The following is a 16,958-nucleotide window of genomic DNA, read 5'->3' as shown; positions in this document are numbered from 1 at the left end:
CCAATATTCTGGAACAGTGCTGCTCTGATGGCTTTTGATATTTATGAGACATGAACATGGGATAAATATGTCAATCATTATAGTAGGTTATGAAGTACTAATTTTGTATTTCATGCTTGCCCACTAGGAAAGCAGAATGAAAGTACTTTTCTGGATTTTCTGGATTTTTAATTGTAAAACTACCTGGATATGAAGCAAATATAAAAATGAATTGTATATGGCAATAACTCATATTATTTACAAGGAATATTACATGTTATATATGATTTAAAAGCTCAAACTTTAAAAACAAATAAAAATAGAATATCCCCCCCTTTATTCAAATGAAATCCTAATCAGATAACGCAGTTTTTCAAAGATAAACATGAAGTTTCTCTGAAGAAGGATAAAAAGAACAAGATGCATTGACCTTATTATTTATAACTTCCTGTCTCAGAACCAAAATTAACTTTGAGACTTCTTAAAATTGCGTACAATGGAGTTTGAAACTGTGGTCTCAAATGGTATTGGAAAAGAAACTTTGAGGGGTGCCTTCAAATTATGGTTAATGCCACGACATGCTGGTGTGTTTTTCATAACTAATTTGAAGGAATCCTTTTTCTTAAAGGTCTGGAGAAGAAAAGACACATTTAGAATGTAAAAACTATCCTCAAATGTCTGAGGAGAAGAACCTTCTAGGAGTATTTTGACTTGGTTTTGTAGACCATGTATTCATTTTAGACAAACGACTGGAGAATTCCAGGGCATAGATACCACCTTCCTTGACCTAAGGAAACTTGCTGCTTCCGAAACAATTTTGCCCCAAGGACAGACTGAGTTTTTGAGCAAAACCTCTTCACATGAAGCTTGGGAGATTTGTATAGCAAGGATATTTTAACTTTCTAGCATGTGAGTTGAAGGAATCTTTGCAGACTTAAGATTCGTATTTCTAATGGAATACCAGACACCAGACTTATAAGTATGCTGTTTATCTTGAAGACTTATTTGTATAATAGCTTCAGGAAGACAAATTGGATTTATATTTATCATTCAAATAAGTATTTCCACAGTAGTCATACAATATCTTGAGTATAGTACACACATATTTTTTAAAGCAAATGTTAAGATTTTGTCTCTGTTCTAATAACCCTTCTCTGTATGGGCAGTGTAACAGCCTCGGTAGTTTTCCTGCCACCCATTGGATTTATTTACTAGATATGGTGAATTTAAATGACAGTATGAACTATAGACAGATAAGATACTTTGGTTTCATAGAACACGTCAGTCTACTTTTTTTTTCAATTTGTACTCAAAGTCTGCTTAAGCTCTTGGTGTTTTGTATTCTTTACTTTAACTCCCTGAAATCATTTTATTCCTCAATCCAAACTACTCTTTTTAGATCCCTAAGAGTTTGCTTCCTAGTTCTGTTGACAGGTATTTTATGTTTTGTTCATTCTGAGGTTTTTTTTTTTTTTTTTTTTTTTNTTTTTACATTTAGATAAAGGTACTATTATACTATTTAGCTGAGGCTTGATTCCATTGTTTATTCATTTTTAAATCAATTGTCATTATCTGCCTACTCTAGAAATTGACCTTTTCTAGAAATATTTGATCTCTAGTTTAGAAGAGATCCCTATTTCCATGTCCCTGCCCTATGCTACCTCTCCCTCCGAAGAGTTGTAATAATTATCCTAAACAGGTTGTTTTAAAACTAAGCTCTTTATCCTGGTTTACAAAGCTCATGATCTGGGTGTTGCTTGCCTCTCTGCCTTCCGGACTATTCTTCACCTTAACCACTATACCCAGCTGTTGTGCCATTTGTCAAACACAACAAGGGGTTTCTAACTGGAGGCATTTCCTGAATCCTGGAATGTTCTTTGACTAGCAATTTATAGTCATATAAATCCATATTGTATGATTAGCAACTTCAAATCTCACTAAAATCCCAATTTATATTTTATCTCCTTATCCAAGTCTTTCACAAAAACCTAAATGAATAGCCTTTACATATTAATCCATTTAAATTTCCATAGATCATTCAAATTTATATGGTATTTGTTTTCTCTAATATTTACTTGTATGTTTTCTAATTTCCCTTACCAGAAACATAATTCATTAAAGGAGATTTGTGGTCTGTTTTCTTCACCAAAATCTCTAGCACCTAGAAGAGGAACTTACATGTAATGGGAACTTAATAAATGTTTGTTGAATGAATGAACAACTAAGCACAGTCTCCTCCACTCTAAATGTGCTTATAGCTTAACTTGGCTAAGGATAAAATCTTTCAATTTTTTTATAATAACAGAAGCTTGTAGGATAACCTATTCTGGTAACCTTTGGCTAATATTTTTTCATAGAGCAGTAAGAAAGCTGTAAGGGAAAATATGCCTATATATGTCTATGTAAAAATATTTTTATATTGGTCATATTGTCATGTTAGGCAATGAAGACAGGGAAATCTCAGGACCCAAAAGGTCAGAAATGATCCCACTAGAGTGAAACATCAAAGAAGGCAATCCTTAGAGATGCTGATTTTCACAGCTTTGTGGTCTTGAAAGTTATTTTCTTCTTCGGCATCTTTTTCATTCACAGAAGCTATGGAAACAGCATTCAGATTACCTTTTGCCTAGATACTTTAATAATCATACATTGTGATAAATTGAAATAAAAATGTTTCGGGGCAATGTCTCAGACTTATATTTTCAAGTTTTTTGTTATACTGTTTAACATATTTCTTAATATGATTTTTTTTCTATAAAAGTTGTATTATTTTATATATTTGGGAGGGATATGTTTTGCACTCTTAATTTGCAAATATTTTATATAGCAAAAAATTATGGCACCACTGTATAAATTTCTAGTGTTAGAAAGATGATCATAAAATTCTCTTGCATTATTGATTTTCTTAGTTTCTCTCCTGTTTAATGTTAGCCACATAACATTATTGATGTGTTTTTAAATATGCATGTTAGAACATGTTAAAAACTTGTGTGAAGCGAAATCTTTTTTTTTTTTTTGGAAAATTCATTCTTTCTGTTGGCAGACATATTTTCATTATCATCTCTATTTATTAAACTAGTTGCAAATAGTGTAGGGAAATGTGTATCTCATGTATCAATGTATCAGAAAAAAATCCTCTACTTAATTATCTCTATTTTCATAGCATAAAATATATGGCTGTTTTCTGAATTATTTTTTAAAATCATGTGTATATTTTTTCCCATAATTGTCTTGGTCTTTCATATTTATTCATTTATGTAATATGTACCATTTGTCACTAAAATCACTGTGTATATAAATGGTAAAAATGTGTGTATATCCTTTTCACCTTAATGTCCACCACAGATTTTAATACAGCACCTTGTAAAAATGGTAGTTAAATGACCTGAAAACATATAAATAAGTATAAAACAATCCATGTAAGTGTAACCATACATCAAACAAAACAAAACAAATAAACAAACTAAAAACACCTTTCTGGAACTTTCTTTACCCATTAACTTATCAAACTTTTTTGTGTGTAAAAATTGAGTTCAAGAACCAATATTCTTAGTTATACTTATGTAGTAGATATTAGTGCCCTTCATTTACATTAGAGTGCTGTGAACCTATAAAAATAAAAATAATATTTATATTTTTTCAGGTAGTTTACTGTGCTTTCAATAATCATGTCTAAATTTCTAATCATTATTAGAGTTAGGATGAGGATTTTCAGCTTAATTAAGACTGTTTAACTAGGACAGCATCATACTAGGGGCCAGGAAATGTAACCGTCTCGAATGTAGGGTTGTCTAAGTGGGGCCTGGGGTGGCTGGAGTCTTGGGCCTATCGCCTGCGACAGAGAGCAGCCTTGGGAATAACCTCTACCGGGGCTCCCCCTGAGGCGGGACTGAGGTGAGAGGGGTCTGATGGTGCGCCCTGCGGTCCCCGCAGGTGGCAAGCACAGTGAGCGACATCCAGCCCTTGCTGCTCCATTGCGACATGCTGAGCGCAGCCCAGGAGGCGCTCTTCCACCCAGACATCTGCTTCAGCAGCCAGCTGCAGAGCGCACCGCTGCTCATCGCGGACAAGGGCCCCGTGGAGCTACCAGAGGAGTTCGTGGTCCAGGTGCCCAAGGAGCACAGATTGCAGCCCAAGGTGCGGCCAGCGGTGGGGAGAGAGGGCTGGGGGTGGTTGGGCAGGGGCTCCTGAGAGGCTCAGCCCCAGGAAGTGCCCCAAATGTGTCTTCTTGTAAGTTTACTGTCTGCTTTCATTTCTGTGGCTATTACCACTTAATGATATCCTAGCCAGTTTTAACAGTGCATGCCGGTTCTACATTAGAACTTCATCGGTATTTTGAAATGTTTGATTTAAAATATTTGATTGGGTTTGAAGTATTCTTGCATTATCACAGGAAATTTAAAATTACTTTTAGTGACACTTTCAACTTTTGTAAAATTTGAAAGGTTGTGGAAGATAAGTTTTAACATGTCTGATCATCTGCTTGTTTGAAAACGCTTTCATCAGTGGAAACTTTCAAGATTTTAAAAAGATTATGATTAAGACACCTTGCTTAGGAATTGCATATTAGTCATTTAAAGTGTAAAATTTGGTATAAAAGTTATAGTTACTGAAGCAACCTAATTTTCTTATGAAAATGGTGGAACATTCTTTTTATAATATTGCCTCTGCAGCTGGAAAATACAGCAAGTGACACCCAGCCCTAAAAGCTCCAGTGAGGAACATGAGGCCATATTTCCACAAAACTTAATATTTACTCCTTTCCCCAATACTTTATATTCCATTTTTTATTTACATAATATTTAGGCAATATAATTTTTATTTTTCCCACAAAACTACATATGGATACTCTTATTTCTGTCATTTCCCCCAGGAAATATAATATTTGTGACCTTCTTTATGAAAAAGAATAGAGCTGGGAAGCATTTGCTGAGGGGGACTATGAATATCAAACCTTTCCTAAAGCACAGTCATTCTTCCTCCCCAAAAATGTCTAGAGAGGAATACACATATAAGTAATACTAGCAAAAGAACATGAAATATCACAGTATTAGCTGAGTTTATCTTCTAAGCTTCATTAAAGAGTTCTCTGGTAAAATAAGTTGGAATACTTTGTTTCAGTCAGGACCTAAGGTAGGTGCATCATAAATCCATTTGAGATTTGAGAGACCTGTGAAAGTTAAATGAAATTCTTCAATTACCATGGCCACGAGGCAGAGTAAAAGGGTAACTTTGCACTCACAGTGGCTCTGTCTCCTAAGTCACATACTTCAATCAGTAGCCTCAAATCTCTCCATTCAGATTGACCTTTCTTTGCAGTGGTGGTTTGGCAGTAGCAGTGGTGAAGACAGGCAGGAAAGTGGTAGGTGAGTCCGTGCAATTCCACAGAAGCACGTAGAGTAGAGCCCAGTGTGTTCTGAAAATTCAAGGACAATGCATAGAAAACAGTCTTTAAGAACTTCCATTTTTCCCTTTCTGTTTTTTTTTTTTTTTTTTTTTTTTTTTTTCAAACTTGAAGTTTTCTAAATTGGGTATACTTTTAGTATTCCCAGAATGTACTTCAACAGCCACAAAGATTTTGTCATAAATTTGTCTTATGATTTGTATTGTAAAGCAATAATATATAATGAATATTAATTTACTCCAATGCCTATACATTTGTCAGAATTTCTAGTATTAAGAAATATGGAAATCATGTTTAATTTTTATTAATTCTATAAATATTTAAATCAGCAACTAATATAAACACACACAGCTGCTGGAAACGTCTTCTGACAAAAATTTAGAATATCAATTAGAATAGTTTTTGCTAAGAATTTTATACTGAATTTAAACATTCCCCAATTTTTATAGCTTAATAAGATTTTTCTACATTGCTAGATTTTAGTTTTTGCCATGTATATGGCAGGTTACAGTGTAGTGATGGGTTTTAAATCATATTTCTTAATCAATTTACAAACAGGAAAGCTGTTATTTTCTGTTTTGGACAGAGATGAAAACAAGAGCACAGGCTAATTTTATGTGATCTTATTAATGAAGACTGAGGTTAACTTCTTGTGATTTAAAAGGCACTAACAGAATTGTGTTAATCCGTTATGATGAGATGATACTTTTTGAAAGTTGCTGTTGTGTGAAAGTAATTGTATCAAGGACACAGAGAGTGAATACAGGTCATTTTAGAATATCCCCTGTATTAAGAATAAAGAAGAATAAGTAAATATTATGGGGGCATAATCTTTCCTAATATAGAAGACAATATATACAGCTAGAATGCTTGGACAGGTATTAAAAAATGACATTGAAGTAACAGATATCACATTATCTTGAGCTCTTTAAATTGAAAAGCCATAGAGGAATTCGAGCAAGAAAATATCAGTCAGTTCAAGTTCTCACGCTTCCTCCCATCCTTCACCTTCACAAAACAAAAACAAGTCTGTTATGAAAACAAGATACTTTAAGACTATAAACCTCAAAAATAAATAAAACAATAAAAGCTGCTATTAATGCAATCTGTGATTCAAAAATAAAATTGGTATTACTTAAAAAAATATTAACCTCTGTTTGTTCTGTAGGTAGCCAGACAGGCAAGTACAAATCCAACGAAAGCAGCTGTAACAACAGAAAAAAATGCCTTTATTGGCTTGAAATTAAACTTTGTTTTTTCCCCCTTTGAATTCCTTTGACTCTTGATAGCTAATAACACTTGAGAGTTAATGAGTGGTTGGATTCATACAAATTAGGACATCTTGGTAAAACAACAAAGCATGAAGAATTTTTAAAAATAGTTCTAAGTTTGTTTTTAGCATGTTAAAGCAGAAGGAAGTCTAAGGGCAGATGTCCTAGTTAATGACTAGAAATCACGGCTTACCCTAGAAGCTAAAGGAATGTTAATGTATTTTTTCAATCAGTGTATATCTAGGTTTATTTTTTTATCTCAATGCAGATGCATTAAAAGTTCATTGAGAAGATCTGCAAATAATGCTCTTATAAGCCACACAGACAGTGGTGCCAGGCCAATACAAATTTGCTGTAGGAAAATAGCTAAAGTATTTCAGGCCGGAGAAAACTTCTGAAAAACTCTTCTCTGGATTCATTTTAAAGCTAATCTTTGCAAGAGCCAAAATGCTTCCACAAGAGGCTTGCATATTTGTTCAGCTCATTTGGAGAATTACATCAAACTCTACTGTAACCTTTTTTAAAAAGAACTTTTTCCTTAATACTGGGGTTTTAATGTTTATAGATAGGTTTTAATGTTTATAGGTGGGAAGGCTTCTATAAACCTGTGTGTGTGTGTGTGTGTGTGTGTGTGTGTGTGAACTAAATGCAGAAATAATATTTTAGGAATATCTCATTCTTATGGAATTCTAAGAACCCTGGAGTACTAAATCTTAGATATCAGGAAATTACACCCAGGGATTTTTTTTCGTGTGTGACTAGTTTTTCTTCCGTTTTTTTTTCTCAATCTTTCCAACAGCTTTCTCTGCCCATTGTCATTGTAAGTGACTGTCAACCTGAATTGCACACCACTCCTCCCAGCCAGAGCACCAACCACCAACTGGTGCTTGCCTTCTTGCCTCTTAGTTCAGATTTCTAAGAAAGGAAATTTAATCCCATTGGGTTAGGTAAATATCCCTTATCTAATTACTCTTGTCACCAGCCATTCCCTGGCCCAGAGCCCACACAGTAGCAACTGTGTAACAGAGGCAATACTAGGAATACTTACTATAGGAGTGAGCGTAATGTCCTGTGGAGCATGTCGGGAGATTATCTATTTGGTGGGTCAGAGAAGGTGCCCCTGAAGATAATGTGGCCTCTAAGCTGCAGCCTGACAGACAAGTAATAGTTAGCCAAGCACAGAAATGGAAGAAGAAAGATACTACTGTGAGTAGAGGAAACAGCAATGTAAGGGCCTGGTTCGGATGATTGGAGCATAGAAGTTCCAAGGATAATTTCTAGATATCAGTTCAGAAATGATCTGGAGAAGTGTTCAGAGATCTGGCCAGGAAAATCATAGCGATATAACATTATGAGGCGTTTGACATTTTCCTGATGATGGGAGTGAGGGAATAATTAAGTTTATCTTAGAGGAATTAAGCAAGGAGTGACACATTTGAAGAATTAACAAAAAGATGCTCCAAGACAAGATGGAGTGTTCATCCTATTGATGCAGATAGGTAAGAAATATAAGAGTCTGTTACCTTGGTGGCTTTGACTCAAGGAATAAGTGACAGTAGTGATGATGAGGGCCAAATAACAGAACATAGATACTCATTGCATGTGTGGATAAGACAGAGGGAAAACCCAAAGGGGAAAGCCAGGTATCTGGCTTGAGACATTGCATTAGCCTTTACTGAGATAAGAAAGACAAGAGGAGATGGAGAATGTAGGCAAGGAATGATGATGTCATTAACCAACCATTTACAAACTGAACAAAAACCCAATTTTCTGGCCCCAAATTTAAGGACCCATAACTTAAATACAATATACAAATCTGAAAACAAAACAAAACAAAACAAAAAACTAAACTAAAAATGGTATGTGTTTAGGATAAGTGATTCTCAATAACAGCTAGTATTATTATTTGCTAAGCATCTTATTTTGGCCCAGATGTGATAAGATATCCAGAAACATAAGGGCAGCTGCTAGAATTTTCATTCAGTCCTTCCTTCTACTTCCCAGTAATACCTAGCAGGAATACAGTGGAGCCAAGGTTAGTTCTGAATTTTGAGCTCTGCTGTCTTTCCAGGCCTGGATATATTTGGCATTCATTCAGTTCTTAGTACAATATTCCAATGCAAAATCTAGAAAGAAGCAGGAGACTATTCTGCCCATATTTGCGGTCATTAACAATGTAACATAGAACACACTTCAGTAAAATAATGACAGGGTAATTTCCATGTGTCTTTTGAGAATGCCTCAAAAATGAACCTTGATTAATCTCTTGCCCAGTTATAACTGGTTATTAAATAGCATATCCCTTGATGACAGTGTAAAGTGATGCTTTATTTTGAGGAAATGGTTAATATTCTCATTGATTAAGAGTCTCCAAAATAAAAGCTGTGCTGAAAGAAGAAGAGTTTTCAAAGTTGAAGGTCCAAGACCACAATTGCAAAGCTTACATAATTTTACATGCGATGATGTAATAAGCTGATAGGGGAAGGGAAAGGTTGGCAAAACCTCATTTGTTGGGTTGATTGTAACACCATGATTTGGGAACAGAGCCAGTTCTTTTGTGCGGTATGAGATCACTAACTAGAAACATCATTCACACTGGGCTAAATGAATCACAGAGAGAAGTAAACGTAGGCTGCTTTAACACCTGTAAGCCAGAAGGCCTACATCTAGTTTAATAAATCTAGCAGGAAGCACTTTTCTCTTTTACAAATCACATCCCCACATGTCTTACCCTTCAGCCACATGGAAGTTGCGTCAATTCACCAGACAAACCATGCTTGCCACTATACCTTTGGCAAATATTATCTTTGCTGGTTCGAATGTCCTGTACCACCTAACTCCTCTTCAATGCAGTTTAAACATTTGTTGTAGTGTTTAATCCAAGTGATTTTTCCCTCTTTCACTCATCCACAGCCTTACTTCTGACAGAACAATTTCTATTCTCCTTCTGATTTTGAATTTGAGTGGTCTGAAAATTGTGTGTCTGTGTCTGTGTGTATGTGTATGTAAGTGTGCTTGTGCATACACATGTGACAATGATGAGTAATCTTTCTGGCATGTTCTCATGTTCTTACTTTTCTTACTCCTAAACTTTTGGAAAACATGGTTCTAATTTTGTTAATACATTGTAGTCTGAAGTGTGTAGGTGAAGTCTAGGAATTTGTGGGGAGGTATGAAGATGAAAGAAATATTTATGGAAGAACAGGTATCAATGTTGCAACAGCAATGGAAAACTCTGTTTTACAAGTTCATCCTTTTGGATGTAACTCTTTGCTGCAGGAGAATAATATAATGTGCCTTTTAGAATGCTGTGTTAGCTGCCTTGTTCTATATGACACTGTAATAATATTTCAGATAAAAGCCCCGTTCACATTTATTTGTGTCTTTCAGTGAGGTTTGCCATTTTAGACAAGACTTCGAGTCTAATTGATATGCATAATACATTCTTTGCACATCACTGTTCAGAATTCTTATGTGTATCTAGGGTCATATTATGATTCTATGTGGGAAGAAAGGTAATAGGCCTCTAGGGAACTAGGTCAGCTATTGAGATTTTTAAAAATTGCTTTGTAGCGCTAAACATAATTTCAAAGAATTTCTTTAAGACCCTGCTTTTCCCCCAAATGGTAAATACCAAAACGGTGCATCCAATTGAAAATAAATGTGTGAGCTTGACCTACAAGTATTTCTAGAAAAATGTGATAAGCTCAGTCTTTTGTCTCTAATGGTGTAAATTACAATTTATATTCCCTCTTTGAAAAGCATATGAGTAACTTTTCAAAATACTTATAGAAATTATACTTTTGACTATTGAGTTTTTTTTTTTTACAAAGAATATGAATAACTAAAAATCGATGCTAAACTGACATTTAGTGCCCAAAATGTTTTAGTTCTGAATTTAATTGAGAACTTGCTTTAAATTGTCTCATTAAATTATTGAGCATCTTCCATGTTCAGAGTATTATGTATGTGTTCCAAAGGAGCAATTGTATACACATAATGACAGATACTTCTCAGAATAAGTCAATTACTAGGAAATATCTTCCTTTTTCTTCTCTATCCCCTTATCTGAAATGATTTGTGATGTAATAGATATCTGAAGTGTATCCCAGATACAAAGAGGAAACTTTCATTGTGTTTACAGAAGCCTTAACACAAATTTCAGGCAAAAAGAATGGGCAAGTGAGATGATGTCCATAAAACATCACACTTTTGTAGACTACCATATGCTCCTGTTTTTAGAATCTGCATTTCCCGTTTATATAAGTCTCCAAAACAGAAATGCAGAAATTTGGCCAGGTGTTCTAATGTATTCTTTCTTTCATATATGCAATGAATTAAATTGATGATATTTTTTCTAATTCTTACTGCTTAAGGAACTATTTCTTTTTCTTGGTTATTAGGGATAGCTTTAATTCTTCTTCACTATTTTACTTTTACTTCTCCAAAGATGCTACTAGTATGGAATTACAGTAAATGGGCTTTGAAGTCAAATTTATTTCATTCTCAGCTTTACTGTTGACTATCTTAGCCAAATCCAGTGACTTATATTCTTAAAATCTTTGTTATCACATCTATAAATGGTGATATAAAAATGCATATATTGTAGTGATGTTGTGATATGGTGAAGCATGTAGCTCCTGAGACCTAGTAAGTGTTCCCTCCCACTGTTTATCCCTTTTTTTTTTGACTTTCTGTTTTGTAATAATCAAAACAGAGATATATAATGGAAGATACATGAAGAGTGTTTAATAAATTTATTTTCTTGTTAATATTGCTGTGTAGACTGGGAAGATGAAAATGATTTTGAAAACACTGGCTTTATATTTTGGGCACATTCAAGGGTTCATAGCTTGGGTAACTGAGCATTGATTGTAAATGTTTGGGAAAGACAGTAATTCATATATTTCATGTGCCTAAAACATCTATGGAACCCTTTATAAGATTGTTCCTTTCCTCAAGGACTTTGCAATCTGTTGCTAGGTAAACAAGGTATGCAGTCAACTCTGTGATTTGGTGGAATATGGTGTCAGTAAAATGCTGTCATGTTTCAAAGAAGGAGGAAATGACATTCCTGGTATGAGATAGGGATAAAGGAGAAAGGAGGATGAATAAAGCTCTTTTAGATAAGGTAGTATTTTAACTAACTCTTGAGAAAAATTCCTAGGATAATTTGCAAGCACAGGTGAGAGATAGTAGAGTAGGGTGTTCACAGAGAACGGACTTGTGGATAAAATTACAGTTGAACAGAATTATACCATTTTGACAAAATGTCAAATAGCCTAATTTAACCAACAACAAGAATGTGGGGAAAGAAATAGTGAGACAAGAAGTTTGAAAGGCACTTTGTAGCTATCTTATAAGGGGGTCTTAAATGTCAGGGTGAGACTCTCTATAATTTTGTCTGTAGTGCAGATTCTTTGGACACTCTTAATTAGAGTTGCAGTTTTAGAACCTGCCAGGATTGCGTAGGAAAAATTAGGATAGAGTGGAACTTAAAAGTAGAAAGATCAGTTAGGTTATTGCCATAAGGCAGAAGATAATGAGTGTCTGAACTGGGGAGATAGCAATGGGGATGGAAAGAAGAGGAAAGATATGAGACGTGTACAGATAGCAGCACTGAGCTACTAATTGGATGTAGGAGATGAGGTCCAGGAAAGAATCAAAGATGCTGAGGTGACTGGGTGGTACCATTTGCAAAATTAGGATGTCAAGTGGGAGCATTGACTTTTCAGGAAAAAAAAATAATGGTGAGGTTGGTCTTAGATATATTGAGTTAGAGGTAAAAATGTAAAGCAGATTCTGAAAATGTGAATCTTTGTCAAGAGAAAAGTGATGGCTAGTGATAAAAGTTGGTAATTTCTGACAGAGCTGATAAAGACATTGATTGGGGCTGATGAGATTGCCTGAACAGGGAATGGACAAGGAGGGATGCTGGGGATGCACTTAGCTTTAGAGAAGGGAAAAATACAAGACATTGACAGTGATCAGACATGGGTGGATAAAATTGGTAAGTTGAAGTGGAGTTCCATACTTTTCTTATGCTTTGCCCCTTGGCAGCCTCTGCTAATGCTAATCCACAGAAAGTTCATACAGATGTAATAGGGTGGTCACAGAGTGTGAGCTAAGTGGGTGAGAAAAATGATTGTTTTTGATTCTCACTGATAAATTATTGACTCAATGACCTTTCATAAATGCTATATTTGTAAGGAGAGCAAGTAGAAGGAGTAGGCTTGTGAGTTTTATGTAATAGAAATGAGGAAATATGACTAAGTTTAATGATTTTCCTCCATTTTGAAATTGTTTTACCTTGGATTTTTTTTTTGTTTTGATCATTGGTTTATTGTAAATTATCAGACTAAAGTAGCGTTGGAGTGAACACAAATTAGAAGACTGTAATACACTTGGCTGGGCGTGATGGCTCATGCCCGTGATCTTAACACTTTAGGAGGTCAAGCAGGGAAGAACACTTGAGACAAGAAGTTTGAAACCAGCCTGCGTAACATAGTGACACCCTGTCTTTATAAGAGAAAAAATAACTGGATGTGGTCATACATCCCTGCAGTTCCAGGTACTCAAGAGGCTGCATTTAAGCCCAGGAGCTTGAGGTTGTAGTGAGCTATGACTGTGCTGCTGTACTCTAGCCTGGGCAACAGAGTAAGACCCTACCTCAAAAAATAAATAAATACGTAAATAAATAAGTTTAAAGTGTTTCATTCTAGGAATGTTGTAATACCTCATAAGTAGAGAAACATTGGGATATTTTTGAATCAGCAACTGGGTGAGTATAAATATGACTATTTTCATATAGTCTATAGCAAAAACAAAGTGCAAACTTGAAAAATGTCACTTTAAAATTCAAAAAATAGACTAGGGCCAAAATATTTGCCATGAAATGGTTTATCAAAACTAGCCTTGAAATATTAAAAAATAACCTTATTTGCAACACATTTTCTTAGACACAGAAGTATTTATAGTCATCTTTATTTCTGCCAACAAGTAAATACTTTCATAATTTAAAAATATCAGGAATTTAAAAACATATAAATTTCTCAATTTTATTGGAGACTTCTTATAAATTTAATGTATTTCCACAGTTTTTCATCTGAAAGAAAAAATATACCCTTCTGTTCATCTAATGTTTATCCATTTGATTTCATTTATATTAAATAATGTAATTACATATAATGGGAATATAATCTACCAGAATTGTTTGAATGGCCTATGAAGATATATATTTTGTTGATTTATTTCTTACCTATAATTTATTTCTCAAAATCTTTGTCATCTTTAAAGACACAGCTATGGCAACACAGTATTATTGAAAAGCTACCTGTGTGAAACCTATTTGTTATTACATTTCTCCCATCTTTAATTGACATATACATATACATATGTACATATCCATAATATATGATCATAATATATGTGCAATTTAAACAAGTTAGAAATGTTTAGGTAATTCATGGGTGGAAGTCTACTTTAGATTAACTATGAATGCCACTTTAAGTTTTTGTTAAGTTTAAAGAATCTTCCATTTGGATTTTTTGTAAGATGCTGAGAAAATTAAAAGAATATTGTTATTAATTGAAAATTTTGAGTCTCTCTTTTGATTTTTATTTTTTATGCTACTTAATGTTTTCCCTTCAAAGTATTAATTTTAAATTATGAAAGTATTAAACAAGATTGTAGTGTAGACTTTGAGTTGTAGAGCAGTATGGCAAAGGAGACAATAAGGTAAGAGCTTTAAAACTCAGCTAACTTAAAGCCTTCTCATTGTCTGGGCCTTCCCCCTCTAACAGCATCTTATTGTACAGTTCCTGGCTCCTTCATGGTGTTCAGACTCCAATTTTCTTGGTTGCGTTTTCTCACCACCGTGCCCTTTCCTCTCTTTTGTTGCCTTTCTGACTTCCAGTGATCTTTTAGCTCTTGGCACTTGGGGTGTGAAGCAGTGTAATTTAGTCATTAAGAAGATGGATGCTTGGTCCAGAATGCCAGGTGTCCAATCATGACTCACTTGAAAGATGTATGACCTCACTATGCATCCGTTCTCTCATTTTTCAAATAGAAATAATAACAGTCATAACTCATGGAATTGTTGTGAGTATTACATAAGTTAATTCACATCAACTACTTAGAAAAATCCTATTTCATACAGTAAGCAGTAAGCGTTAGTGATTCCATTATTCTCTCTTCCCTCTGTTTTAGTCTCTTCTATGTTCTCTGTGTCACTTCCTCTGGAAAGTCTGTCTTGGTCCCTGGAGGTTGGGATATGACAATACTATCATACCTAGTCTGTTTACTCATCTGCTTTTCTCCTTGGACTCTGTTTAAGAGCAGAAGATGTGTCTTTCATCTTCACAACCCAAACACCCAGAATTGAGAATGCTGTGTAGAAGATACTCACAATTGTTGAATGAGTAAATAAATTAATGGGATTTTGAAGATATGTGCCACCATACAGGATTTATGTAGATCCAACAATAGCCTACCATACTGAGTAAGCTCTAATAGAAGCTAGGAAACTGAAAGGCTAAGAGATGAGGTACCATAATTTGAGAATCGTATGGTTTATTTATTCTCTAGCTGGAGTCAGCGATGCAGACGTGGATAGGTTCACACAATTAGGATAGGAATCCATGAGGTGGAAGGACCACACTTTCTTAATTTTGTTTTATGCCATGTTGCAGTATCCTGATACACTTTCTCTCACATCAGCTTTTTCTGCTGATGGTGTGGTTACAAAAACCAGATATGCAAGGAAGCTCAATAGATGGAAGGTGCCTAGAGGTAGTACCACAAGGCTTGCTCCGTTGGAGAGATGCCGGGACTTAGACACCTGGCCACAGCTGTAGCTCACTTATTAACCTGGTGAGCTACCAAGACTTACATCTGTGTTTTTCAAGCAGAGAACTCATTATGGTCAGAAAGAGGCCATAATGGATGTCACTAAAGGAGACAGATTTTAGATTCAATGAATAACAATCTGGAAGTGATATGATCTGGGCTTTATGAATATGCAAAATTTATGGTCTTTTCATCTCTAAGTGAAACTCTTATTTGTTCTATTCTTGTTACCGATGTTTGGCAGAACGATATTCCATAATATGTCTGTAGCTTACTAAGTTACTCTCTATTCTAAGTACATCTTGAGTTCTTGTCTATCCAGTATGTATATTTAACACATAATTTTATCTATCCTTTTTGTTTATTTTCTCCTGCAGCAGATTGGATATCCTCAATTAAAACAGCAAATACTGTATTTCATGTATTATAGTTACACCAGCCATATGTTCTAGTTTGCTCAGAGAGACTCAGTTTATACCTGCTATTCAGCAGTGATCCTCAACAGTGTCCTCTTTCACTCCCAAAATGTCCTGATTTGGGTGATAATTTATATAATCACCTTGGTTATAATCCAACATCTGCTACTTATAAAACTATGTAAATTGAAGTAAATTATTTAATATCTCATCTATACGTTAGTGGATTGGGCTAGATTATTTGTAAAGCTCTTGCTAAATTTGAAATTATTTGACATTTATGGAATGATATTTAAAGCTTTTTACTTCTTTAAGTCTATTCATAAGACTTCTGCCCTGAAGACAAGCGTTTTTTTTTTTCATGACAAATGGTTCTAAATGCAACTTTAGTATAAATGTATGTATTAACTGCTTTGAAATGTGCACAATTAAAGTTTTAATTTGTACTTGGGACAAAATATTTAAGACATTATGACCATAGATTTAAAAGTAGAAAAACTAGAAGTGCTTTTATTAATTTCTTTAGAATGGAGTATATTAAACAAAGGGCTTTGAAATCACTATATGTGGCTTTAAAAATATTTTATGGCTTTAAATTTACCCTATGCTTGTGTTCCTTATCTGTACATTGAATTAAATAGTTGGCAAGGATTACTAGTTTCTAAGGAAATTAATGATTTTAGTTTTCAGCATGATGTATTTCCAGGTGTCCATGAGCCAGTTCTGTAGGGATTTTGAAAATAATGAGAATTAAATAGAATATTTAGCCACAAATTTGGACATTATCTACAGAGAGAAAATTGCATAAGTACATGAATGATCTCAAAAGTGTTGGTGTAGATGCAAGAGGGTAGTAAAGAAAATGTGGATAGCATTTCTGACTGTCTCTCCTGGTCAGCTGTTCCCTGGGTCTTTCAGGAGCTACAACTAAAAGTCTTGTCATGTAGAAACTGGGTTTGCTACCCTCCCTTAAACAAAACAAAACAAAACAAAAAACCTTTGCCGAATATATGGATATTTGAACGATTTCTTTTTAATGCA

The 16,958-nt window shown here is 34.6% G+C and overlaps 1 protein-coding gene across 29 annotated transcripts in view; it reads left to right on the top strand.

Moving 5' to 3' along the window:
- Positions 1-16,958, top strand: part of ADGRL3 (adhesion G protein-coupled receptor L3) — a 559,234-nt gene that overhangs the window by 21,504 nt on the left and 520,772 nt on the right. For 28 of the 29 annotated variants that reach the window (XM_017541407.2, XM_017541408.2, XM_017541410.2 and 25 more), the window contains exon 2: positions 3,913-4,116. The exons of the other annotated variant lie outside the window; for it this stretch is intronic. In XM_017541407.2, the coding sequence (XP_017396896.1) occupies positions 3,913-4,116 (204 nt within the window). The remainder of the gene's footprint in view (positions 1-3,912; positions 4,117-16,958) is intronic. 29 annotated transcript variants of the gene reach the window in all.

The sequence above is a fragment of the Cebus imitator genome, unplaced genomic scaffold (genome assembly GCF_001604975.1).
Source record: "Cebus imitator isolate Cc_AM_T3 unplaced genomic scaffold, Cebus_imitator-1.0 Scaffold133, whole genome shotgun sequence".
In the NCBI taxonomy this organism is placed as follows: domain Eukaryota; kingdom Metazoa; phylum Chordata; class Mammalia; order Primates; family Cebidae; genus Cebus; species Cebus imitator.
Note: the sequence above shows the minus strand (reverse complement) of the source record. Positions and strands in the feature narration are given on the sequence as shown.